This window comes from Myotis yumanensis, unplaced genomic scaffold, assembly GCF_028538775.1.
Source record: "Myotis yumanensis isolate MYYU_CA2020_CCGP unplaced genomic scaffold, mMyoYum1.0.hap1 SCAF_2, whole genome shotgun sequence".
NCBI classification, from domain to species: Eukaryota; Metazoa; Chordata; class Mammalia; order Chiroptera; family Vespertilionidae; genus Myotis; species Myotis yumanensis.
The window spans coordinates 58016024-58043584 of record NW_027223753.1 but is presented as its reverse complement, the minus strand read 5'-3'; the positions used below and the strand labels follow the sequence as shown (position 1 = coordinate 58043584).

The window sequence follows — 27561 nt, the reverse complement described above, 5'->3', positions numbered from 1 at the left end:
AAAACAGGAAAAATAGTAGTCTATCTAAAGTAAAAAAGAGAAAGTATTCCCTGAATTTTTTTTTTACTTTTGCTTATATAAAGGAAAAAACAAAAACCTGTGTATTATTTTATAGTAAAGTCTGCAGACTTTAGATGGGCTTATCTAAAAATGAGTCTTGCAGACTTTCCCAGAAACCTAAATGAACAATGTCACACTGTCCTAGTTTGGAATTAATGAACCAATTTATCTTTCATACAGTTTTGGTATGTAATTATTCCTTTCAACCAGAGGGTCAAGCTACTTAAGAAATGTATCAGGCTACTCAGTTTTACTCTAAAATTGTTTATCATTTGTATTATCTTTAAAAACTTCAGAAATTCCTTAAATAATTACTGTATTGAAGTGAATTCATTCACTCTAGTTGTTCCTGACTTTCTGTGCTAATGCTGGTTTTTTTTCATTCTCATTTTTCTTTTCTTCATACTGTTATTATTACTAGTACTACTGCTGTTATGCTACTGTATAACAGAAAAGTCAGGCGAAACTTTTCTGATAGTCCTAAAACAGTATTCAGTTCAAAGATTAAAGAAAAGAAATATTGAGTACCAGGCATTTGGAAAAGAGCCACCAGCAGGTTGGGTGGCTTCCCATGGGCCTTACAGAGAGACTGTAGGAACACCTCTAGCCCAGAAAGAGGACTGGAGAGAGGGGCCCCAGGCTAGTGGCTCAGAGTTAGGAGTCCTTGGCCTTTGGGAGAGAATAATATTCTCTATGAGAAAGTTTTCTCTGCCTGTGAGAAGAAAGTTAGGTGCTCCCCTTTCTCCTAAAGACAAGCTGGGGAGGCACATTCAAAAGGTTTGTAGAAAATGGAATCAGAAATGGTAAAACTATCATCCTGATCACACATTGAATGCTAGTGTGACTCTGGAATTTTCGTGATGAGCACATTCTTTATGGGAGCTTGACCTTTGTCCCTTGACCGTGGACCAAACGTCAATATAAAGACTAGACCTGCTTTTCTTTGGAGTTTCTTGCAAGCTGCATGCTTACTGGAGTTTCCTTTGACAGAAGGGAAGGATAGGATTATTATATAGCCTGCCCAGGAATAAAATGATGGGGGAACACACAAAGCTATTAACTGTTCTGTACGCACAGAAAAGTTAGAGAAGTTGTAGGGCTGCCCGGAAGGTTGCCAGGTCAAGTAAAGTTATGTACAACTAAAATAATGGGTTGAATAGAGATGAGGTTAAATGGTGACGTGGCTGCCCTTCTCTGAAGAATAGAAGGAGCCAAGATGTAAAGGAAATACTATAAACATCAAGACAATCACATTTACTGTCTAAGTGGAGGTCATCACATAAGCCAAGGTTACCAACAGTAATGAGAACCAAAATAAAACAAAGTGATGCCATGAAGCTTCCTCCATCACCAAGAGGTGATTAGAGCCTTCTAGCCCCCAAAAGCAGAGGAGTTGAGCTTTGAAGAAACAGTATGCTGCCTTCACACTCATCTACACAGATCTACTTGGAAATCATCATTCTATAATTGGGAATATACTAGTAGGTAAGGATCTCAAGCCCTATCACTAAGTTTACCATGCTAATTGGGTGTGGATATGATGGGCAAACAAAACAAACAAATATATATTATCCCAAATCACTGTAGTATTAATGCAGAGAAGACAAAACAAATGACAAAGAACAATATATAATGAAATATAAGTGACACTGATTTGATATGGATAGATTAATGTGGGACATAATAATCATTCAAGGAATCTTCATTGAGAGGGAGGGACTTGTTTGAGGATGGGCCAAGAAGCAGATTCTTGTTCACATGTAATAGATTCTAGCTGTGGATGTGTCTACCAAGCTGCTTGTATACTTGCCAGATTTCCTTTTCAAGGAAAGCAAAGGGCACAAACAAAATAGTAACCATCCTATATAATAAAGAGGTAATATACAAATGGACTCTCATGCCCTTGTTTCACAAGATGGCCACCCCAATGTTGTCACAAGATGGCCTGCAGGGCAGGGCAGCTGGGGGGGACCAGGCCTGCAGGGGAGGGCAGTTGAGGGTGATCAGGCCTGCAGGGGAGCAGTTAGGTGTCAATCAGGCCAGCAGGGGAGCGGTTAGGGGGTGATCAGGCTGGCAGGCAGAAGTGGTTAGGGGCAATCAGGCAGGCAGGTGAGTGGTTAGGAGCCAGCAGTCCCAATTGCAAGAGGGATGTCCTACTGCCGGACATCCCCCAAGGGGTCCCAGATTGGAGAGGATGCAGGGCCTCTAGTTGTAAATAAATCAATAACTTACAAAACAAAATTATCATCTGTGTTATTAAAAATATTCAACAATCATATTTCATAGATTCATCACTCCCTTGGTTAGATGTCAGTATTTATCAAATTTTTACCTTCATACGTGTACCTGTTTCTTCTCTATTTTCATAGTCAAACCTTTGTTATTCTGTAATAAGATTGTAATATTACTAATAGAATTTTTAAATGTGTAATTTATTGAGCAGCATTTGTTTTTGAAACACACAGCTAATACATTAATACTTAGTCTCCTTAAATATCACATTATTATCCAATTTTATAGTTAACAAAAAATAGGATTTTATTCAAATGTTAAGTCATTGGTCCAAGGTTCTAAGTCTACAGGTAATATTGATGTTAGAACTTAAAATTATCTGTCTTAATCAAAAGCCCACTTTTCATTTTACTTTGCATCTTTCGTAATTGTCTTCTAACCTATCTTTCTGCTGCCATTTTCTCCCATTTGTTTAATCTGTCTATAATAAACTCAGATAATGGGAACTATTAATAAGAAAAATAAGAATGTTTATGCTAAATCTTAGTATATTTCTGGCATTAATATAAATATTCTCCATGTGTCAGCACATTCAATCTAATCATTCAAACAACTCAAAATGGCTGTGTGTATGTGGGCACACACACCCAATTTATTTTATTTTGAAGTTGTGTAGATTGAAGCATAGAGTGATTGCATATCTTACCCAAGAGCTAGTAATTACCTGAGCTGGAACTCACATTCATGAAATTGAATCTATGGCCTATCTTCTTAATCCCAGTTCTGATAGTTGTTTTTTTTTTGTTTTTTGTTTTTTTGTTTTGTGTGTGTGTGTGTGTGTGTGTGTGTGTGTGTTGTGTGTGCGCGCCAATAGACCAAATGCCATAGGCTGGTACATAAAATTCTCAGAAATCTAGCTGAACCTTGCCTATGTTCAGCCATTTTTCACTCTGCATATCCTCCAAAACAACTCCTCCAAGAACTTTATGCCCCTTAGAATAGTTGCAATTCCTTGGATATTTTCTTGGGCCTTTGCAATCAATAATCCTGCCACTTCCTGCAAAATTTTTCTGCTTAATATCTTATTATTAATTAATATACAACTTGGTGAAAACCTCTCCAGGTTTTTAACTAATCTACAGAGTAAGGGCTAGGTTTTGTAAGTGATATTTGCTTGCTTTTATGAATGGAGCACTGAGGCATGTCTGGTTTGGGATCCAATATAATAAAAGGCTAATATGCAAATAGACCACATGGTGAACAACCATTCGCTATGATGCACACTGACCACCAGGGGGTAGAAGCCCAATGCAGGAGCTGCCCCCTGGTGGTCAGTGTGCTCCCAAAGGGGGAACACCACTCAGCCAAAAGCCAGGATCACAGCTGGCGAGCACAGTGGCGGTAGCACTAAGGATGTCCGACTGACAGCTTAAGCCCACTCCCCAACAAAGATGGTGGTTAATTTGCATACATAGGCACGAAGCAGTGGAGCGAAGACTGAAGGCGGCTCTGGCCAGTGCGAAGGCCTGGGTACTGGGTGCTGGAGGAAAATCGTTGCCGGCAGCCAGGTGAAGGGAAGGCCTATTGCACAAATCTTTTTGTGCAACAGGCCTCTAGTAATGAACTATAGAAATGATCCCTGAAAGTATAGTCTTAGGCCTCTAGTTAATAATAAGGATCTCTCAGAATTCTGAAGTATGAGCCAGTGACCCCACTAATTCCATCTACAAATCACCACATTTAGAATGGTAAGATTGTAACTATACATAAAAATGTCCAGCCATGCTTTTGAAAGATTGCAATAAGAAAAAGTCTTCTAGATCTTTGTAAAGAAAGCTGCAAACTGAAGATAATTTCTTTCTTTCTTTGACATTTTTCATCTTTAATGCTATATTCTTTCAACTAAAACCATGCAAGGGATTAGGTTCAAGTACAGAAATATAAAAAAGAATTTGCAAAAATCATTTAACTTTTAAGTAGAAATTGAAGTTTTTCATAGACATGTTCAATATTGAAGAATAGAGTTTCCTTGATTGAAGCAAATACTAATTAAACTATGTCCAAATAAGGTATTGTCATTATATAATATAAGCTTTCATTTAAATTCAAATTACAACTCTTATAATTGAGCGTTTCTGTATTGCTACTCTTACCCACCACTTCTCAAGTTTTCCAGAACTGCACTGAGTTGTTTGTAGTGGCCTCCTCCAGTTGTTCTGTCCATGTCTACACTACCTTAATTCCCTTTCACCAGGAAACACCTGGTAAAACCTACTCAAAGTTAATGCCTCACATAATGCTTACAAGATGGACATGTTTATATATAGTTATTATTATGTGATGCATTCTTATTACATTTTTTTAATTTCACAAATTTCCCAAGCTTGAAAAAAAAAAGAAAATATTACAAGACTGTGTAAAGTAAAAAGTGAACATTTCACCCCATACTCATTCTCAATGACTACTCTTTTTCTTAATGGTTACTCTGCTCCTTCCTGACCTTTGCTATGGCACACACACATATATAAATTTATTTACATAAGTTTAAGAAAGAATTTTGTTTATAAATTCAAGCAACCTGAATTATTTATAACCTGCAATATATCATATTAATACTTTTTTGTTAGAATATACAATTCTACCATTTCTTATTATTGCCTCCTATGACTGTGCTCTAATTTATTTAACCTCTTCTTTACTAATGAATATTTGTTTCAAAGACTTTCTTATTGCAGATAATACTGAATAGAGGATTCTTGTTCCAATATAGTTACATATATACGTAATGTAAAATTTTTAGAAAGTGCTTCTTAAAAGTAGAAATGCAAGTAGAGGCAAATTTTTAAATTTACAATTGCCTACGAAACATTTTCTTCAATTGATACTTCTACCAACAATATGAGAATGTCCTTTTTCTGACATTTTTGCCAACAGTACATATTGTCTACTGTGCTATCTAAATGGCTAAATTGGAATACATAAAACAGAAGGAAAAATTATGATAGACCACAGTTCTGCAGTAGTGGCACCATTGACCAAAATTTTGGACCAAAATTTTATAGCAGCTGTCCTGTACATTATAGGGAGTTTAACAGAATCTCTGGCTTCTTTTCACCAGATGCCAGTAGCACCACCACCTGTATACTAGAGGCCCAATGCACAAAATTCATGCAAGAGTAGGCTTTCCTTCTCCCAGCACTGGCACCCGGGACCCAGGCTTCCCTCCCGCTGCTGGCACCCAGGACCCGGGCTTCCCTCACTGAGGGAGGCCCTGCACACCTACTGCAGCCCGCTGATTGGTGGCTTGGGCCTCCCTCTTTGGAGCAATTGTGGAACCCCCCGATTGATCGCCCCGCCAGCCAGTGGCCTGGGCCTCCCTCTGCAGGGCGATCATGGGGCAATGACTGGGCCACCTTGGCTGGCCTGGTGCCAGTGGGTGTCATAGCATGGTCCCCAATGGTCGTCCGGATGATTGTCTGGGTGGTCCTTCTGCTGTTAAGCCATTTGGTCGATTTGCATATTACGCTTTTATTATATAGGATAACCAAAAATGCCTCCAGGCACACCAAATGTTCCATGGGGGACAATATCCCCATTTCTATTCATTGGAAACCACTAGTTTAGACTTTTATATTAAGTCTCTTATATAAAAGTTTATTTTGCCGCTTGCTTTAAATGGCATAAATATTTTAAAAAGAATTAAAATTATTGTTTGGGTAATGTCTTTTAGATGACCCCACTGAAGCTATATTAGAAACCCTACCCACTGTAAATTTTAACTGTTGTGGATAATAGCATTAACATTTTAATTACATGTTTTAATTTAATGGCATCATAATTGTTTGGTACATCTTTTTGTGACCTCTGTAGTTTAAGGTGCTTTAATATTCTAACCTTTCCTCCATATTATGTATTAATAAACATTTTAGTACATGTAACATCTAGCTACTTTTTTCATATTATTCTGACCTTCTTAGAACTATAGGTAGCTGGGATTTTAAAAGAAAAAGTGGAGTTCAAAAACATCTTAAATAATGCACTTGTAGTTTTCAATGTATTCCCATACATGGGAACTATATTCTTACTGGAAATACCGTCACAGATAATCTGCTTAGGACTCATACTAAAAATTTCATAAAAATTTAATAACTTCACATAAATTAGAGATAAAAAAAATTCCTTAGGTTCCCCAAACCCTATTAGAAATAACTGGCCATGATGAAGTTTGTCATTGATATTTTTTATGATCATAGCTTTACAGTGAGGGGTGCTGTACAATGAAAGGGAAACTATGGATAGTGGTAGAGCAAGCTGGTCCTTAGAATTGTTCTTCGCTTTACATTTGTATAATCTTCTAGTCTTTACAAAACCCTTTAACATCTTAGTTAATCCTCAAAACATCAGTAGTACATCAAAACAAAAATGGTAATAGCATTGGGTAAGAGATAAAGTTTTTTTTTATTTTCACTAGATTTAGTGACTGTAATCTTGACTACCGAATTTATATATACAAATGGACATCCTGCTATTTATGGCTTTTTAAAGAACTGTACCAATTCCTTGAGAAGGTCTGGTTACAATCAAGCAAATTATGTGTGTTCTTATGTAGTTAAAAGGCAAAACCTTCAAGCTTCTACTCATTTAGAACTTATAAAAACCCTTAAACTTGGCCAAGGGCACACTGCATGTTCTGATCATTCTTATACTTCTTTTTAAAAAAAATATTTTTTATTGATTTCAGAGAGGAAGGGAGAGGGGGAGATAGAAACATCAATGATGAGAGAGAATCATTGATTTGCTGCCTCCTGCATGCCCCCCCACTGGGAACTGAGCCTGCAATCCAGTCATGTGCTCCTGACCAGAATCAAACCCAGGATCCCTCATTCCACAGGCTGATGCTCTGTCCACTGAGCCAAACCAGGTAGGGCCTTATACTTCTGATCAGCCTCCCAGCATAAGTGCCCTTGCCCAAGCTGATCTGCAAGAAGAGTGAGCAAGGCCTTCTTTGAATCAGTATTTATTAACATTTGCAGAGCCCTTGTTCTACACATCTGAAAATATTTAATATTCTCTATAAGTATTTATTATATCCCTCTATTCCCTTCAATATTTCCTATAAAATATAAATTACTCATTTTGAGAGAATAGACTATCTGTATGGCTATGTCTTGATTTCTGTTTCTCATATGAAAATGTTGTTTCTAGTTTCAGGGCTTCCCAAGAAAAGAATATTTAAAATTCCTTCTGATGAAAAAAATATGCCTCCTGATGGTATTAGATAAAAAAAAAAAAAAGAGCCCAAGTTGTTTGATATTAGGGCACATCCTTTAGTCATTACAGTTTAATTCACACTATTTCAGTAAGAACCACCATTTTATCTGTATTTTAATTAATTGGAAACTGAGGCTTGCAGTGCTTAAGCAATTTACTCGGGATCACACAGCTACTAACAGGTCAAGGCAAGCTCAATGATTTGCAGTTTCATTCTGTGCTGTTTCACTACCACATAGCCTTTCCTCTTCCCACGCACAGGAGATTGAAGGGAATAGTTCTTTGTTAGGTTCATGAAACACTTGTTCCTATCTCCTGAATTCCACAAATGGGTTCAGGTTGAGTTTTGAGAGACCTGGCACCGCAGACCTTCTAGAAGTTATTTATAAACTTTCAATTCTTAATTTTACTTAGCAAAGATGTCAGAATAAATTACTTTGCATCTTATTGAAAATGAAGGAACTCTTGAACTTTTCTTCCCTAATTTTGTATTGCTTTCATCTAAATACTTGTCAGAATATCCCATCTAAAATGCTGACTGCATCAGATTACAGATCAATATATGGAATACATATATTGGATGTTTACTGTATTTAAATTGATGGGTATCATTAAGCAATTTCCAATGCCCTGTATAACATCTAATTGCTCAAATCCTTTTTTAAAATTTTGTCAAATAAAGAAAAACCAAAAAGGTGAGTTAAAAGCTTCATCCATTTAAGTTGTCCTTAATTTTATATTTCTAATGAACAGTTATTTTCTTCCAGGGGAAAAGGTATGTTTTTTTGGAATCTTTGAAAAATCTTTATGATTTTCTCTAATTAATATTAACCTATTCATATAGGTAGTATTAAATCAAAATAAAAGTTCAGGTAGTATAAAAAGATAAAAAAAAACTGGGGAAAAATAGGTACAACATTTTGAATATTTCAGAATATTTATCAAGTATTAAAGTCCCAAGTAAGGCTGTGCTAGTAAGTAAGGGGGATAAATGGAGAAACCTTGCTCTCAAAAAACATCTCCAGAGGTCACTCTATGACAATATATCAGTAAGCTTGAAGCAATATATTGGAAAAGCAAATCTGAACATTTCTTTAGCCCTGTTTACATGTTTTTGACTTTTACATTGCTCTTGGGGTCAAGTCTAAAGCTTTTAACAAAGCCTATGATAAGAATTATATTGGTTTATTATCAAACTTTGGACATTTTGAGAGTGATAGTGGGTGATAAAAGTACTTCAAATTGATTTCATTGTATTGGTAGACCTATAAAACATCTCATTCAAAAATCTATTTTGAAAGTAATTTTTTCTACAATGTAAAAATTATCTGGAATAGAGCGCTATGTGCCTGACAATGACAGCATTTGGAATCTTTCTTCCACAGCTCCCTGACACGGAGGAGGTAGTTGTCCCTAACCACTAAGTGTATTTGAACGCAAGCTGACGCTCACACCATATCTGGATAGGGTCTGGAAAGAGAAGTGAGATATCGCTGATTATCTTTCATATTTCAACATGTGAAAGTTAGAATGATCACTGCACATGTGAGTCTCACACAGTCACTAAAACACTGCAGGAACTGGAAGTAGAGCTTACCAAACATACCCAAGCTTGTCTAAGTTTTGTAAGCAAATTAAAAAACTCAGACAAATGCTGAACTGAACAGAACACGGGGCAACAGACATGAAAATTACTGGCCCTGGCAAATAGGGATAAGGTGGACACTCTACCATTGAGGCACCTCATGTTCTGGCACCTGCTGCTCAACCTCGTCTCCCAAGAGAGTCCCATAGACCTTTGCAGTTTAGTCACACTGGCTGCTTCACAGCTTCTCAGAGGTTCTGTGTACCTTCTCACATCAGCACCTCTGCACCAAAACACTCCCTGTGGCCTCCCTCTAGCCACCCTTTTATTCACTTAACTCCTGTTTGATTTTCAGATATCAATTCAAACACTACTTCCGGAGGAAGTCCTCCCTGGCTCAGCTCACCAGTCTAGATATTTTTGTCACATGCCTGCATAGAAGCTCATTATTTTCTTTGGAATACTTTCCTCAAAGTAAAATGACACATTAGTGTGAATCACTGATTAATAACCAATTCATATCTGTCTTAGTCTCCAGGAGGCTAAGTGCTGTGAGAGCCAAACCTTATGGAAGTTTTCTCACTATATTATCCTTGAGGTTTATCAGGTAGTAATCACTCAAGTAATGTTGTTGAATTAATAAATAAATGATGCAAGCATAGTAGTTAGTCAAAAGTGTCAATTTCTTTCCCCAAAGGAAATTTAAACAAATCATCATCATGGAAATGAGATTTTCTTGAGAAGATTTCACATAAGAAATAACACAGGAGCATTCATTATAGCCTATCACTCTTTATCTCTTTTTTTCCTTAGGAATGATTGCTCTAGCTATCATCTACCTATCATTATTTATCTATCTTTCTATCTACCTATCTATCTATCTATCTATCTAATCATCTATCATCTATCTATCTATCTACCTACCTACCTATCTATATCCACCTATCTATCTATAGCATGCTTTCACTAGGAATTTAATTGGCATTTTATGTTTAACTGAATACAATGAGATCTTGGCCAAATAATGGCAAAGGTTTTCAAAGACAATATGATTGGCAAAAGTCCCACACCATGGGTTCTTTCTATGCACTGGATTTCTAATATGTAAATGAAGATCATGATGCCAACTCTATATACACAGCTACTATTTTAAAAATAAATTAAAATTGAAAGAATAAAAGTAGACTTTAAATGTTGAAAATAAAATTTTTAATAATTTAGGGAGCAATTATGTCTCCTGTTTTTTCACCTTTTTAATTGGTAATAGGTTTAGTACAATTTATATTTAATTATGCAATTTCTATCTAGTTGCTGAATAACAATAAAATATTTTCATATTTTTTATAAAATTAGTTAATTCTTACAAACCTCTGTCTTCATTTTATACCACATGTATATATAAGGAACAGTTTTTTCTTGCTTATGTTAACAAGATATGTTATGACTCAGTTTTCATTATTGCATTAAATCAAACAATTGCTGGAAATACTCTTCACATATTGTTTTTCTCCTTTACCTTTGTTTCTTTTCTATTATCTTTCTATTACTTATAACCATCTAGAGTTAAAATCATATAAAAAATAAGCCCATGACATTCACTTAGACCCATGAAGGTCACTTTAGCCTTCATTTTTATAAATTTTAAGTTCTCTCTACCTTTTGATTCTGTTTTAGAGACCAGTAAATTATTTTTTAAATACTAAAAAAAAAAATCAGCTATTAATATATTCCTAATGCAAATATGTTAAAAAGATGAAGTGTAAATATTTTTAATGCCTAAGATGATTAAATATTGGAATGGAATCTATAATAAACTAGAGAAATTATTTAGCAATTCATACATCAATAAATGTATAATTTTTTATCTTGAAAAATTACATACGTTTACTAATTTACTAATATTTTAAGCACATTACATTATACATTATGCAGGATAGGGTAAAAGTAGGTTTATAGTTGTGAGTAATCAAAACACAAAGTTCTTTTATTATTTATTAACTAGAGACCCAGTGCACAAAAATTTGTGCACTCAGGAGGGTCCCTCAGCCTGGCCTATGCCCTCTTGCAGTCTGGGACCCCTCGGAGGATGTCCACCTGCTGGCTTAGACCCACTCCCTGGGGGGCCGGGCCCAAGCTAGCAGTCAGACATCCCTCTGGCAGCCCAGGAGCCCTGGGGGGATGTCCACTTGCCAGCAGAGAGCAGGCCTAAGCTGCAGTCGGACAACCTTAGCGCTGCTGAGAAGGCGGGAGAGGCTCCCACCACCACCGCTGTACTGGCAGCCATCAGCCTGGCTTTTGGCTGAGCGGAGCTCCCCCTGTGGGAGCGCACTGACCACCAGGGGACAGCTCCTGCATTGAGTGCCTGCCCCCTGGTGGTCAGTGTGTGTCATAGTGACCAGTCATTCTCAGTCATTCTGCTGTTAGGGTCAGTTTGCATATTACCCTTTTATTATATACTAGAAGCCTGGTGCACGAAATTCGTGCATGAGGGGGGGTTCCCCTCAGCCCAGCCTGCACCCTCTCCAATCCGGGACCCCTCAGGGGATGTCTGACTGCTGGTTTAGGCCCAAACCTGGCAGTCGGACATCCCTCTCACAATCCTGGACTGCTGGCTCCTAATCACTCACCTGCCTGCCTGCCTGGTTGCCCCTAACTGCCCCCGCCCCCTGCTGGCCTGATCACCCTTCACTGCCTCTGCATGTTGGCATGATCACCCCTAACTGCCCCCCTTGCTGGCCTGGTCACCCCTAACTGCCCCCTGCTGCTGGCCAGGTCACCCCCAACTGCCCCCTCCCCGCCAGCCTGGTCACCCCTTACTGCCCCCTCACCAGCCTGATCACCCCTCACTGCCTCTGTATGCTGGCCTGATTGCCCCTAAGTGCCCTCCGCTGATGGCCAGGTCACCTCCAATTGCCCCTTCCCTGCTGACCTGGTCACTTCTAACTGCCCCCCTGCCAGCCTGGTCACCCTTTACTGCCCCCCTCTGCCAAACTGGTCACCCCTAACTGCCCCCCCTGCCAGCCTGGTTGCCCCTCACAGCCCCCCTGCCAGCCTGGTTGCCCCACGCAGCCTGCTGTTCAGTCATTTGGTCGTCCCTCACTAACCCCCCTGCCGGCCTGGTTAAAGGCAGCCATCTTGTGAGGGCGTGAGGGTTAATTTGCATATTATCTCTTTATTATATAGGATGATAGAGGCCTGCTGCATCGGTAGGGTCCAGCTGGTTTGCCCTGAAGGGTGTCCCGGATCAGGGTGGGGGTCCCCCTAGGGTGCCTGGCCAGCCTGGGTGAGGGGCTGATGGCTGTTTTCAGGCTAGCCAAACCCCCTTCAGGGTGGGAGGTCCCCGCTGGGGTGCCTGGCCAGTCAGGGTGAGGGGATGAGAGCCGTTTTCAGGCTGGCCAAGCCCCCCTAGCGACGGAAGCTCCCAGCCTCTCCTTTTTTTTCTTTTTTCTTTTTTATTCTGGGATTATTTACTTTCTATAATTAAAACTTTGTAGCCTGGGCAGGCGGGAGGGAAGCTTGGCTTCCTCCATTGCCAGGGGCAACCCACTCCTGCTCGCTCCAGCTCTGTGGCCATGGCCAGCTGAAAGCAGGTCTATTTACCTTCTATAATTGAAACTTTGTTGCTTTGAGTGGAGCTCAGAGCCGCCGTGGCAGCTGGGAAGCTTGGCTTCCTCCATCATTGGGGCAACCAAGCCTCCTGCTTATTCCAGCTCCGTGGCTGCCGGCCGCCATCTTGGTTAGGTTAATTTGCATATAGTCGCTCTGATTGGCTGGTGGGCATGGCTTAAGGTGTAGCGAAGGTACGGTCAATTAGCATGTTTGTCTTTTATTAGTGTAGATTATTGTATTCTTTTCCATATGAACAATTGTCAACTTACTTTTGATCAACCCTATATATAATGTATATTATAAAACAATTGAAAATATAATCTAAAAGATTAAAGATGTAATGACAATATTTAAATATGTTCAATATGGTCCTTACTAAAATATTATTAGTATTATGTTTTTAACACAGAAATCCCAATGTCTAGCCCTAAGTTCAGTTTATTTTAATACTTAATGGTTATCAGAGCTGAACTTAATGTTTATCAGAGCTGAAACCTTACAAAGATACATTAAATCTGTGCTTTAGTATGACTGGATGGTAGACATACAACAATGACTACTCTGTTCTAATACTAATTTCTTCAGGAATTCAATAATTCTCCCTAATTGCACTTTTATTATTGAAAAATATAAATTTAAATTTATAAAGAAAATGTATTTGTTTTTGCCATGATATTTTCCATGTATTATTTCAGTTAACTTCATCATAAAGAACAGAGTATTTCCTTAACGGGAAATGACTTTTTAAAACTCTCACTATTAAGTAGAAAACATTAAAAGAGACTTCAAAACATGTATCATTGACTTAAGAAAAATTATGTGTTTACTTGATATGCATGACTTTAAATATGATTAAAAGCTGTGAATCTAAATTCATATTTCAAATATTCCTTTTAATAATTTGAATTTTTAAATAATATTTTATTAAATCTGATTACATCTTCATGGATTTTAACCTGGCTGACTTACATGGACTTGCAAATCAGCTGGCAAATAACTCACTCTAGGAGTAGGAAAAATGTCAGTTTTGTCATTTTCTCATTTGAATATTCATTAGTATGAATTTTAACCCACAGTGCACTTGGAGACATCTTGGGTCTTATTTTTGGTTTGTATCTTGTATGTGACTCTATTTGACATGTTAAAAGTGAGGCTACCAGTGTCATCTTTATCTTAAGTATTAAACCTCAATGGTCTCCTTAGAAAAATATCAGTGGGAATTCTAATATGTTCTTCCTGTGCCCCAATAGATAATTGTGGCATTGCATTTTGGGGTCCTCTAGCATGAACACGGTAACCATATTCAAATGCTAAGGGATAGAAAGCTCTGTTTTTCACCAGAACAGGAAGAATTACCACCTTCTTAGATCCTTTGACCACAAAGAACAATGAGGACAGGTATCTCCTTTGGCGTTTGCTGGCATAGCATACTAAATCCTGTTCAGTGTTAACAAGATCTTCATCACTGTTATCCGAAGTTCAATGAACCCTAATGCCAGTTAACTAACCACATCACTACTCATTAATGTCTTACTCTTCTATACTTAACCATGTCTAAAATGAAGTAACTTTTAGCAGTTAATATAAATGAATGTATAAACAGTTAAATTATGGAAATTTTAGATGTCAATTTAACTTCTCTTTATTGGTCCTTCATTTGTGGTTTGCTAGTTTTGTTAAGTTCTTAGGATTATAAACTCTGGAACCAATATGAATTTTGGCTTGGCTACTTCCTAACCATATCATCTTGGCCAAGTTATTTTACCTCTTTATGCCTCTGTTGCCATAAATGTTAATGTAATGATAATGATAATGATAATGATAATAAGAATACTTACCCCATTATGTTGGTGTGATGATTAAATGAATTAATAAAATAGAGAAGACTTGGAATAGTGTCTGGCATATAGAAAACACTCTTTTATTTCAGAATAACTATCCATCCATTTGATACCCCAGTGGTCAATGCACGGTGGAAGAACATTGCTGTCTTCTAAAGTGTAAACCTTAAGATATTAGTGAAATATCATGAGTACTGTTATTCCCAGAGTAATTTATAAAAGATCTTCTTATGATATTTAGAGCCTACTTAAATATATTTGTTATATTTTCAGGTTTCAGATGTTTCAGATTACTCTTAATATATGTATTTTTTTCATATAATTATAGACTTCACTCCCATTTCTCTTTGGTCTGCTCTCTACTGAACCTGTTGGTAATAACCTGAGCATAGAAGTATCCCTTAGCTCTGTAGATATTCCCAAGGATGCTGAATCCCAAGCTTAGTGAATGCTAACAAGATGAGGTTTGGAGAACTATTTCCTAGCAGTGTCATGTAGAGAAAAAAAGTGATCCCATTCTCTAATTCTGACCATAGGTCAACAAAAACTGTGATATTATAACTTGTCTATTTTCACTAAATTTGTATTATTAAAATTTTACATCTAAGCTTTGAAAATTTTATTTCCAACTATCACTTTATTAACAAAAGTATTTAAAAAGTGCCGGCCCAACCATCACTTCCTAGCACAGCTTCACCATGCACAGGTGGAGGAATTCTGTCAAGTCTGGGTGTATTCTTTACTCAAACCTTTTAGACATGATTTCAGCCTCTATACACTTTGAGAATATTTTATCAGTCTCAGTACACATGTTCCACAGCAGTTGCCACATCTGAAAATGTATCCATTCTTCATTTGAGATCTTTTTTCAAACAGTTATGGATCAGCCTATCTGAAGAGGGTGATGTCCTTGGGATTTTCTACTTAGAAGCCAGTGTCCTCAGATGTAAAAATAAATTAAAAGCTATGAAGTTAATGGTTGCCATATAAAACACAGGGTGGCCAGCTAATTTGAATAATGGTTGCCATACAAAACACAGTGTGACCAGTTAATTTGAATTTCAGATAAACAACAAATTGCTTAAAAATAATATGTTATTTATCTGAAATTCAAATTAACTGGGCATCCTATATTTTTACTTACTTATCTGGCAACCTGATGAGAACAGCCTATAAAGGAAGGAATTATAGACAAAATAATTGACAGATACTTGAAATTCAAAATGCGTTTTGTATTTCCTGGGAAGTCACTTATTAATTAAAATTTATCTGGATCTTTGTATTTTAAGAAATATAGAAGCAGAATCCACAAATAATAAAGAAGATTTTATATAATTTACTACTCACCAAATATCTAGAACATGAATAACTAAAGGCCTGGTGCATGAAATTCATGCACGGGGGGAGAGAGGGTGTCCCTCAGCCCAGCCTGCACCTTCTCCAATCTGGGATCCCTCTTACAATCCAGGACTTCTGGTTCCCAATTGCTTGCCTACCTGCTTGCCTGATTTCCCCTAACTGCTTCTGCCTGCCAGCCTGATCACCCCCTAACCACCGTCCTGTCAGCCTGATCACCCCCTAACCACTCCCATGCCAGCCTGATTGATGCCTAACTGCTCCCGTTGGCCTGATTGCTCCTAACTGCTCTCCCCTGCTGGCCTGGTCACCCCTAACTGCCCTCCCCTGTGAGCCCAGTCACCCCTAATTGCCCTCCCCTGCAAGCCTAGTACCCCAACTGCTCTCCCCTGCTGACCATCTTGTGTCCACATGGGGGCGGTCATCTTGTGTGTTGGAGTGATGGTCAATTTGCATATTACCTCTTTATTATATAGGATAAATGAGTTATTGATAAATAAGCATTTATTTTATAAATTTTATTTTAAAAATAGGAAACACTTTAGTATAGGGTATTTCACATATATTTTTAACCCTGTATTAGTTTTCTATTGCTGTCTTTTATTACTACAAACTTAGTGGCTTAAACAGCATAAATCTATTAGCTCACAGCACTGTAGGTCAGAAGTCTGGGTGCAGTGTGGCTCAGCTAGTTTCTCTGCATAGTTTCATTCAACTAAAATCAAGGCATCAGCCATTCTGGTAGCTCTGAGGGAGAATTTATTTTCATGTTTATTCAGGTCATTGGCCAAATTCACTTTCATGTGATTGTTTTCCTGGCTGGCTGTTGGACAGGAGTCAATCTTAACTTGTAGAGTCTCCCACATTTCCTGGCTCACTTTGTCCTCAGTCTTCTCTGACCTCTACTTCTGACTCATCTCTCCTGCCTTCTCTTGTCCTGCATCTCACAGAGTCTTTTCTGTCTTCCTCTATTGCCTCTAGGGGCTCACAGATTTACATTGGGCCCAACAGGATGTCACCGGATGACTTTTTTATCTCAAAGTCCACAACCTAAATTTTATCTGCAAAACTCCTTTTGACATATTCACAGGGTCCAGACATTAGGGTGTGGACATTTTTTGGAGACTGGATTATTCTGCTTAATACTCCAATCCGATGTGATTAGCATTGTAACTAAGCATTTACTTGAATGATTTTAATTGGGAAATAATAAAAAAAGGAAATCAGACAGAAGTCAAAACTCTAACTACTTGATTCCAATCTAGCTAGTACAGAATATTTTTTTATTAAAAGATTATTTTATTTAATTTTAAAGCTTAAATTGAAAACTACTTAGTTGCCTCTGCAGGGGTCTTGTGATTGAGAATGAGTCCATATTTTTTCATGGCCTCTCAGAAGGCCTGAAAAAAACCCACCTTTTGTCCTTAGCAGAAACAAATTTGTCCTGGGCCAGTTCATTTAAAGGCAATAAAACTACTTGAAAGGACACAGTAGTTGTGATCATGACACATTCTTAAATGAACCAGATTCCTTTTGATATATATGAAAAATTAAAGCCTGGGTCTAAAAGTGCTGTAAGAGAAATTGTCTCATTCTTTTTGGTGAGATCTGACATCAGCATATAGATGGCTTCATCAATTATTGAGGGAAAGACTAAGAAAAGAAAAATGACTGATTGGGATGCTTCATTTTGAAGTCTGAATGTGAAGCCCTTGGGTTGAATGTACCTGTAGGTCGAAATCTTTCAGAATTAGATCCTGTTCTCTCCAGCTCATCTCTTTAAATTTTTTGTTTAAAAAAAATAAGGCACTTAAAAATTTTATCGCACTCTGTGAAACATCAGAACATGTGTGCCAAACTTTGAAGTAACCATATATGTCAATGATGTTAAGGAACAGATTTCTGTTCAGATAAATACCCTTAAGATGAAGCAAGGGGAATTATTTTAAATTTAAAATATTACTTTTATTCTCAAGGGTTAACTTTTCATGACTTTGAATGACTTTTACTTCACAGCTACTTTCATTCTCTTTTGTATTCTAAAGTGCAGCAATGAATTTCAAGAGTTCTTGGTTTGGCATGTGATGTCCTTGTCTTGTTTATTCCTAGAAAAGTATTATGAACCCCTACTTGACAAGCTAAAACTGTTTTCTTTTTATTGAGACAAAGATGATAATGAATGACTTTGTTCATTTGCAACTCATTAATTAGCTCTTGTGCTTTTGTGGCATTAACACCTAGAGATAAATAATAAGAGAATCACAACTAATAAAACTACCACATGTATGTATACACTAATGAGCCAAAGTGGGAATAATTTTAAAGGCATCATTTTCTTAAAGTTAGTATTAATGATTTTCAAATATTTTTTTAAAATTATACATTCAAGTTAGTTATCAGTGATGTAACTGTTGCCTGTAGTATAGTGCTTATAGTATTTTTCCAACTATTTAACCTACAATGCAGATATTTCTCTATTCTCAAAACCATTACTTCTGAAACAATTGTAAACTATTTCTTATCAGAAATAATTTTAATTCTATATAATTTTGTTTTGAACTTTTGTTTTTTATTTCATATTAGACCATTCATACTTATTTCATAAAACATCCCCCCCCCCCAATAAAAGAGACATTTCCATATCATGTAAAATGCAGACTTTCAACTTAATTTCTACCTCTAAGTAAATAAGGTCATGTGCATTTAGGTGATATTAATTCTTCATTTACATTTTTAAAATCTATTATAAAAGGGACTTAAACTAGCTTCCTATCCTATATAATGAAAGCCTGATATGCAAATTGTCCCCTCTGGTGGTTGTTCAACCAGGAGTTCAACTGGGAGTTCTACTGCTCGCTATGACATGTGCTGACCACCAGGGGGCAGAATGGAACATGGTGGGAGTTGGCGATGCTGTGCTGGCAGGAGGCAGCAGTGGAGGCGCTGCTGGCCCTGATGGGCCCTGACCAGAATGGGTCCGTGGTGGGATGGTGGAGCAGTTGAGCAAGTGGTGCCAGGTAAAGGTGGGGTGCCAGATGGGGCTGCAGGACTGCGAGGCTGGGGGCACAAACTGGGGCCCAATCTCCGCAGGCTACCCTGAGGGACCCCACCAGTATAGGCCCAGTGCATGAAATTCCTGCACCCTCTCACAGACCGGAAGCCCTCAGGGGATGTCCCACTAACGGCTTAAGCCCGCTCCCCATGCTGGCAGTCAGACATCCTTATCGCTACAGCTGCACTTGCCAACTGTGAGTCCGGCTTCTGGCTGAGCAGCACTCCCCCTGTTTTAGTGCACTGACCACCAGGGGCAGCTCCTGTGTTGAGCATCTGCCCCCTGGTAGTAGGTGAGTATCATAGTGACTGGTCGTTCCGTCGTTGGGCTGAAACCAGATCTCCAACATCCCCCGAGGTGTCCTGGATTGTGAGAGGGCACAAGCCAGGGCGAGGGACCTCACTGGTGCATGATCGGGGCTGGGGAAGTTGGCCAGCCGGGGAGGGACCATGGGAGGGCTCCAGGGCATGTCCGGCCCATCTCGCTCAGTCCTGATTGGCCAGACCCCAGCAGCAAGCTAACCTATCAGTCAGAGTGTCTGCCCCCTGATGGTCAGTGTACATCATAGTGAGCGGTTGAGCAGCCTTAGCATATCATTAGCATATTATGCTTTGATTGGTTGAATGGATGGCCAGACCCTTAGCATATTAGGCTATTATTATAACTTGATGTTAACTTTGAGTTTTGTTAAAAAAATAATACTCTGATATTTGTTAAAATGGTAAGGAAGACTTTATTTGGGACTATTGTGATGGGTGTTAAGACTGTCACAATAGGGAAGACAGATTCGTTTCAACTCTAAATACAATAAAGACATCTGGGGATTATAGCCAAGAAACAGGTTGTGTGTTGGGGGTAGCTTGAGGTTGGTGAGTGAAAAATTACTAGAGGATACATCAAGATTAGGGAGAATTCTAGCTATACACTTTAACAATATTCTTATTGAAAGGCAGGTCAAGATGATCAGATATCAAGGCTGGGGGATGAGGAATTTGATTAGATATCAAGAGTAGGAGGATCCTCTTTAAGCTGACTTAGCAGGATTCTTACCAAAACTGGACTGTGCAAGGATGGCCACTGAAGCCGTAGGTCAAGGCCTAGAAGAGGGCTCAGAGGAAACTAACAAACATTTAGTGGAGGAAAATCTGTCATTTTGCCAGTGATGAAAGCAAGGGAAGGACATGTTGGCCTACAGAATCAGCATTGTTCACATGGTAATGAATACCATCATTTTCTACATTTTCATGGAATTGATCTCAGATCTGATTTATCATTTGTGTTCCAAATTTTCATAAAAGTACACTGGGAGGCAGTATGTGGACAAGCAGCATTTAAGCAGAGGTAGTGAGGGAAATAGCTAGGGGGAATATATCTGAGGGCCCAGCAAGTACAATCACCCTCAAGGCATCTCGGTGTGCTGGAGGAAGGACAAAAAATCCAATGTGACATGATCAGAAGGTGGAGTAGGACTTGAGGGAATAGTTATATCATTTCAGATCCTAGAGGCTATTGTGAAATCTTCAGATCTAACTCTGAGATGGAAAGCCATTCCAGGGTTCTGAATAGAGAAATGGTCTAACTTACATTTTAAAGAGATCTGTCTTCTGTCATGAGGAGGGACTATAGGAAAGCAAGCTAGAAGAGGGGAGACTGATTAAAAGGCTTTTCTAGTAGCCTAGGGAGGCATGATGGTGGCCCCTTCTAGGGTAGGACTTATGAAGATGGTGCTTGGTAGAGATATTCTAAATATGAATTGAAGGTAGAGGTGAAGGGTTGGCTGATAAATATGCCTGATCTGCTAGAAAGATGAGATAACTTTATTATTTGTTTGTTTTTTTGTTTTGGGGGCAGGCAAGATTGCAGCAAAGATGAGTTCTTTGAAGAAAGACTAGCAGTTTGGGTTTTGACATTTTAATCCAGGATGCCTATTACATTTCTGAGTGGTGAGGTCAGACAGGACCTAAGGATAATATTGTGAGTCACAGGATGCGATCACCTGGGAAATGAGTGTACATAGGTAGGTCCAATGGCTGTGATCCAAAGTGCTCATTTATTTTGTTTTGCAATTCTTTGGTTCTGGTCATTTAAGATTGGCTTAGGAATCAAAACATGAGGGTGTTTCCACCTGTATTCTTTACAATGCAAACAATTGCATGCACTTACTGAATAGTATTGAACTTGCCTACTGACTGTTCATCTTCTCCATTATGCTGTGATTTCCTTAAGGAAAAGCCCTACAGTACTTTTTGTATGATTACTAAGTAAAATAATAAATAAAAACTTTTGCATTTAAGATAAAAATCAAGAACTATCTCTGTCTACCTGGCCCACCTCACTTCATGGGACTCTTCTCTGTGTTTACTACCCCCCAGCCACTGTTATTAGTTACTTAAAGGCACACTGCATTCTCAACTCTTTCGTTCCTCTTTGCTTTTTTCAATTTCCCTCATAGAATGTATTTCTCCCCTCATTCTTGATCTGCTAATGTATTATAATTGATCAGGTACTAGTTTAAATGCTAGATCTTGAGAGGTACTTCCCAAATCTTCATTCTAATCTAGCCCCATCTTGCCACTCCTAACAGTCTAAATCTGTGACTTAGTAGCACTTATCATAGTTTGTAGATTTATAAATATTTGTATGATTGTTTACTACCTTCTTCTTAGTAAGTTTATGAGAACAAAGGACAATGTCTATTTTGTTCATTAATATGTACCAGCCCTCACCACTATACTAGACACTCAATAGACCCTTTAGAAATGCAAATAAAGAGTTCCATATATTTGTATTATTATCAATGTTGGTGGATAACACAATCAATGTGTGATTATTTTCATTTCATAAAACCATAATACCTTTTGATAAACATGTTTAAACCTCTTTTCTCTTACAATTGGAAAAATATGAGTTTATGGAATAGGAATTAGTTTCCTACTTGTCCAGCAGCACCTGGTTTTACAAGTATGTAAACATTTTCCCTTTTGTTCAGAAAAAAAAACGGGGTCACCTATAGGGAATGTCCCATTTCAGAATGGGATCACCTATAGGAAATGTTCCATTTCTATTCTTTACCGTATGATGTAGAAAAGCATGTCCAAAATGTATCTGCACTTCTGAGAAACCATAGCAGTACGAGCAACTATTTTTCAAATATATTTTATTAAAAACAGGAATTTAAGAAACTTTATTTGATGACTATTATAAATTACTCCTGGGAAAATGATGCATTAGAGAATAATTTTTATCATTTAAAGTTGTTTTATGTTATAACTCTTCCTTTGTTGAGATAAGTTCAGTATAAACATCTTATAAAAGTTATTTGAAGCTTTCAAACCAATAATGTGTTGAGTATATTATTTATACTAACAAAATTCTAACATTTTTATTATTTAAAAAATTTATATATTTATAAACTAAATACAGCCATTGTTTCCAAATTTATTTAAAGCAGCGATAGGTATAGAAACCTAGAAAATATGATACTTCTCTTTTTCATAAGTAGTAAAGATTATTTATAAAATTAAATTGTCATTTCAATTACTTATTTGTGTATACAATAAAATGAAACTGTCAACTAAATCTATTAAATTTACTTTATCTTCTCACTGCAATTGCTAAAGTTTTTTTTCTTTATATGAAAGCATTAGTGTAATTAGAATTAATTAATCATATAATTAGAAGTAATAAACATTTGGAAGCAGGAAAAAGGGATTAGACCTCATTTCTCTAAGATTTTGCTCTCAAGGACTTCTCTGTGGAGAAGTGACAACATAAAATTATCTGAGCCATTACATAAAACTGCTTTTTATAACAATAATTATTAAATTTTATTTTGAGAAGTAATATAAAATGTCCTAAAATATGGAATAGAATCTTTCCATAACTATGAGCTCTTGAATACTCGTTTAAGAATTAGCTGAAAATTAAAATATTACACTTTGCTATTGTTATTACAAAATGGCTTTTGAAAACCTGTTTGGATTAATAAAATATATTCAATAAAGGATTAATATACAAATTATTTCTATAATATTTAATATTTAAAATTTATTAATATGCTCATATTAATATAGATATTCATTTAAAATATCTCTCTCAATTAGTCCTCTGATACTTAAATATGACTTACAGGTTTCCAAAAATATAGGAATTATAAATGTTTATCAACAAAATGTATATATACCTTCAAACAAACATTTCATTGATTAACATTTTAAAGTTTCTGAAGTTAAAATCAAATCTCAACTTAAATATTAAAAGAGATAGCTAGATGAACTATATAAAAGAAAGAACATTCAAACATTTTCTAGCAAAAAAAAGTGTTTTGTTGAGTTTTCTAATTTCCTTTCAATTTCTATTTTCATTTAAAGGGTTGACAGAATTATCACTAACATGTCTCCTTAAAGAAACAAAACACGATTTAATGAACAAATATTTGATTTCTCAAGTGTTCATAAAGTTTTTCAAACCAAAATTTATCTGAATATGTATATTAATCATAATATTGGTAGTGGATGATACTCATCAATCTATAGATGTGATAATTAAATCTGAAGTTTCTTGAACAGGTTATTTAGTCCAATTTGGTAAATTGTACTAATTACCATGTGTACTAACAATTTTCAGTGATAATGTAAACATCAACCACAGATTTTTTTTGCTAAGTGCACCAGAGTGTACTTTGTAATGCACATAAAAATGCCATGATTTTCTAGTTTCTGATCTTTGAAATCTTTACTATTTGTTTATTTCCTTTATATGCATATAATTTACCATGAAAATTATCTCCTTTGAAATTAATTTATTTTCTCAGGTTAATCTCTTGGCTTTTGGATTTATCATATACAAAGTTTTTCGTCACACTGCAGGGTTGAAACCAGAAGTCAGTTGCTATGAGAACATAAGGTAAATGTTCCATTAAGTTTACTTTGTGTGTGTGTGTGTGTGTGTGTGTGTGTGTGTGTGATTAAAAGCTTTAGTAACTTAAGGTACAAATAACTTTTGAAAGGACAAATTTTGAATGATTTTTCATGCTTTCTTCCTCTATACTTAAAGTACTTTTTGTTAAGTAGAATTTAGTATGTTTAATAAGCCTACAATTACCACTTATCAAATGGTAAGTAAAACAATCTTTATAAGCATACTTCTCTTTGAAAGAAAAGACAATGATCATTTTAAGAAAAAGTGGGCCTTAGTGATTTTTTTTTTGCAAAACACTTCTCAAAGCTTCGTACCTGAGTTTCTTCCTTGTGTTTCCTAGTTTACATGTGGCCATGGTTTTTCCTTTAACCCCTCTCTTTAACATTGATTTATTAAGACTGTGAAAAAAGTTTGTTTAGGGAAAACTTTAGTGTATCATAGGGAACATTAGACATAACTAATGTTTGGGTTGCTTGGAAACACTACTGTAGTTTCATTACCTTGCACAAGATTTATAGTTAGAATTTAGCAAATGTTTGATTGATTACTTTCTTTTACTACTCACCATTCATAGTTTCACATAGCGTGCTGGTTTTAATTTTCTGAAGTACACTGCTAAAACATCTTCTGCATAAAGAATGCTTAGACTAAAAAGAAATAAAAAAATAATCATTAGTTGCCTCATTCTTAAGGCAGTGAGCAGGATTGAATAGTGTTTTACCAAAAGTCATAGGATAAAGGCTGAAAATAAGTAAGAGTGAGTATGGGCATGCATTATCTTTTAATTTTTAAGAGATTAGTATTTTGACATGAATTTATTTGGAGGTAACGGTATTAGAAAAGCTATAAAATAAAATCTAATTTTATACTTTACTAAACCAGAAAGGAAAGTTTTCTTTGATGTCAGGTATACAGTGGGGCCTTGACTTACGAGTGTCCCGACTAACGATTTTTTTGAAATACCAGCTGTCTCTCGGCCGATTTTTTGCATTGAGTTGATAGAGTAATTTGAGTTAACGAGCTCCTTAACGAGGTCGGTCTTGGAACGAATTAAATTCGTAAGTCAAGGCCCCGCTGTATGTGCTGACCACAGTTTGTATGGTATACTTTTTAAGATTTCTTAAAGAAAATATTTCCGAACAGACATATGTGTTACCTTCGGGAATTACTGCAACGTTCGATGTGAAATCAAAGCACACACACTGCAGTACACAGATAAAAATATTTTTAAGATTAAGAAAATTCCCTGAGAAATGGTATATTTTAATAACGCTACCTTGATTTCGGAAGCCCATCCTTGCCGCAGTGCAGTAGCATGCTCTGAAGGCTGTCCCATGTAACTGTGCAGAGCTTGCCAGAGTTTGTCAAATTGCTATTGGTTTTTGCAAGATGTCTCACTTATACTACAAACTAGTTTCCCACATCATTTGAGGAATCAGGGATATGAGTCCATGTAACTTTCTTAACTGGAACATTTCCAACACGTTCTAGGTCTTGTGCCAGAGGAGCCCTTGCTCTCCTGTTCCTTCTTGGCACCACCTGGATCTTTGGGGTCCTTCATGTTGTACACGCATCGGTGGTGACAGCTTACCTCTTCACCATCAGCAATGCCTTCCAAGGAATGTTCATTTTCTTATTCCTGTGTGTTTTATCTAGAAAGGTAAGCGGTTTGTTATATTGGCCAACTCTATGACATATTCATATAGCATCAGTTACCAAATTGATAAAAACCCTTATTCTCAATAAAGGCATGACTTGTGCCTTTATTGCCTAAGTGCAGTACATTTTAGTATAAAAAAAATAAGAACACCTACTTGTTCTCAGAAAAATATGCTTTTTGTAAACTTGCTACTCACAGAAAAATATGCTTTTTGTAAACTTGCATATTCTCACAGATAATTACAAGGCATTAATAATTTAGAAAACATAACAATAAAATGTGATTTGAAAATAATTTGATGTGACTGTTGAAATTATATTTAATATTTCTCTCTTCCCTTTTGCTTTTCTTTAGATCCAGGAAGAATATTATAGGTTGTTCAAAAATGTCCCTTGTTGTTTTGGATGTTTAAGGTAAACAGAGGAAACTATGGATAATTATTGCTACACAAAAATAAAAAAGCCAAGCTGTGGATGGCCAATGCATGAAAATGACTCAAGCAAATTATCCAATTAATAACTAGATAATCAAATATTTTAAGTCAGTTTTTCTGTTTACAGTGTAGGAACTGAATATAATAGGTGAAATTATGTACCATGTAGCTACAGTATGCTTCCCTACATGATTTAGTTATGTCAAAAATAATATTACAGATATTTGGAAAGTAATTGGTTTCTCAGGAGTGATATCACTGCGCCCAAGGATAGATTTTCTTTCTAACACAAGAAATATATGAATGTCCTGAAGGAAACCACTGGCTTGATATTTTATGACTCATGTTGACTTTAAAACTAGTCCCCTATCACCTTGGTAATGAGCTCTGTTACAGAAAGTGGAACATAAGAGAATAAAGGAGCAGAATATAAAATAGTAGAAAGGGAATGACTGTCATAACAATGGAATGTATTTTGAATGAACTTGGGTGGGTTTTTTTTGTAAACTAGATGAGAAATTATAAAGATAAAATAAAGAATTGAATAAACACATCTTACCACTTCGTGAATTGTTCTGAACATAAATTTCTACAAAAATAACTTGCACCTAAAAAATAAAATAAAAATAACTTGCACCTGTATTTGTTATATTCACTTTCTTTTCCAATATTTCTAAAAACTGCACAGCTTCACAAAAGAAAAACATACACATTTCTGTTCTGTTTTTACGTTAACATTAGAATGAAGCATATGCTATTTCTATACTTGCTTCACAGATTGTAACTTCAAATGCATAATCAGTAATGCACAAATGTGTCAAAATATAATATTGTTCATGCCTGTAAATGTTGTTCATGCCTGTAAATAAAGCTGAAGCTTTCTATTCTATGACCTTCAGTGTAGTGAAAAATATTGTATCTCATTAGACTGGTAAAGTTGAGTTCCTTATTTGTTTAATTTCAAAAATATTATAGTTTACATTGCAATATTCCCTTTTAACTTACTGTTTTTAAAAGGGCATTGTAAATATGGAAGTATTCATAAAGTGAGTTGCTTTTTTTTTCTGTTCAGAAAAGTACACACTTCAAAGTGTTATTTATGACAAAGAAATCACTCAGAACTTCAGAAATTTTCACAGTGGATCTATTTTCTGACAGTTTTCCACTATCTATTAAAGCATATCTGTTTAAATGTACTGCTGCTATCTATCCTCAAATTGTCTCATTAAAATGAAGAAGCACTAAGATTTCAAATATGTCACTGTTCTGTGCTTACCTGTAAAAGTATGCCAATACGCTAAATGCTGTGATTTTAATTTCTCCAGCTGTTGAAATGCAGTCTGTCAGATCTTTCTCTAACAAATAAAATGTTATCTAAATGAATCCTGCTACTGCTTTGCTAAGTCCTTTCCTCAGGAAAGATGAGCTACCTGCCAATATGGCTTATACATTTTTAGACAATCCGTGATCATAACTTTTTATTATGTTTTTTATCTCTTACATAGTAACCTATGAGCTATTATTGTCATTGTCATTATAGGA

General features: G+C 36.5%; 1 protein-coding gene and 1 pseudogene across 1 annotated transcript in view; one reads left to right on the top strand and one right to left on the bottom strand.

Annotated features, from left to right (window-relative positions):
• ADGRL4 (adhesion G protein-coupled receptor L4) overlaps positions 1-27402 on the top strand; it is a 103813-nt gene extending 76411 nt beyond the window's left edge. The window contains exons 14-16 of the mRNA XM_070405457.1: positions 23820-23911; positions 25418-25586; positions 25941-27402. Of these exons, the coding sequence (XP_070261558.1) occupies positions 23820-23911; positions 25418-25586; positions 25941-26003 (324 nt within the window). The 3' untranslated portion in view covers positions 26004-27402. The remainder of the gene's footprint in view (positions 1-23819; positions 23912-25417; positions 25587-25940) is intronic.
• LOC139004470 (small nucleolar RNA U3) lies at positions 3870-3947 on the bottom strand (annotated as a pseudogene).
• Positions 27403-27561: the final 159 nt, after the last annotated feature.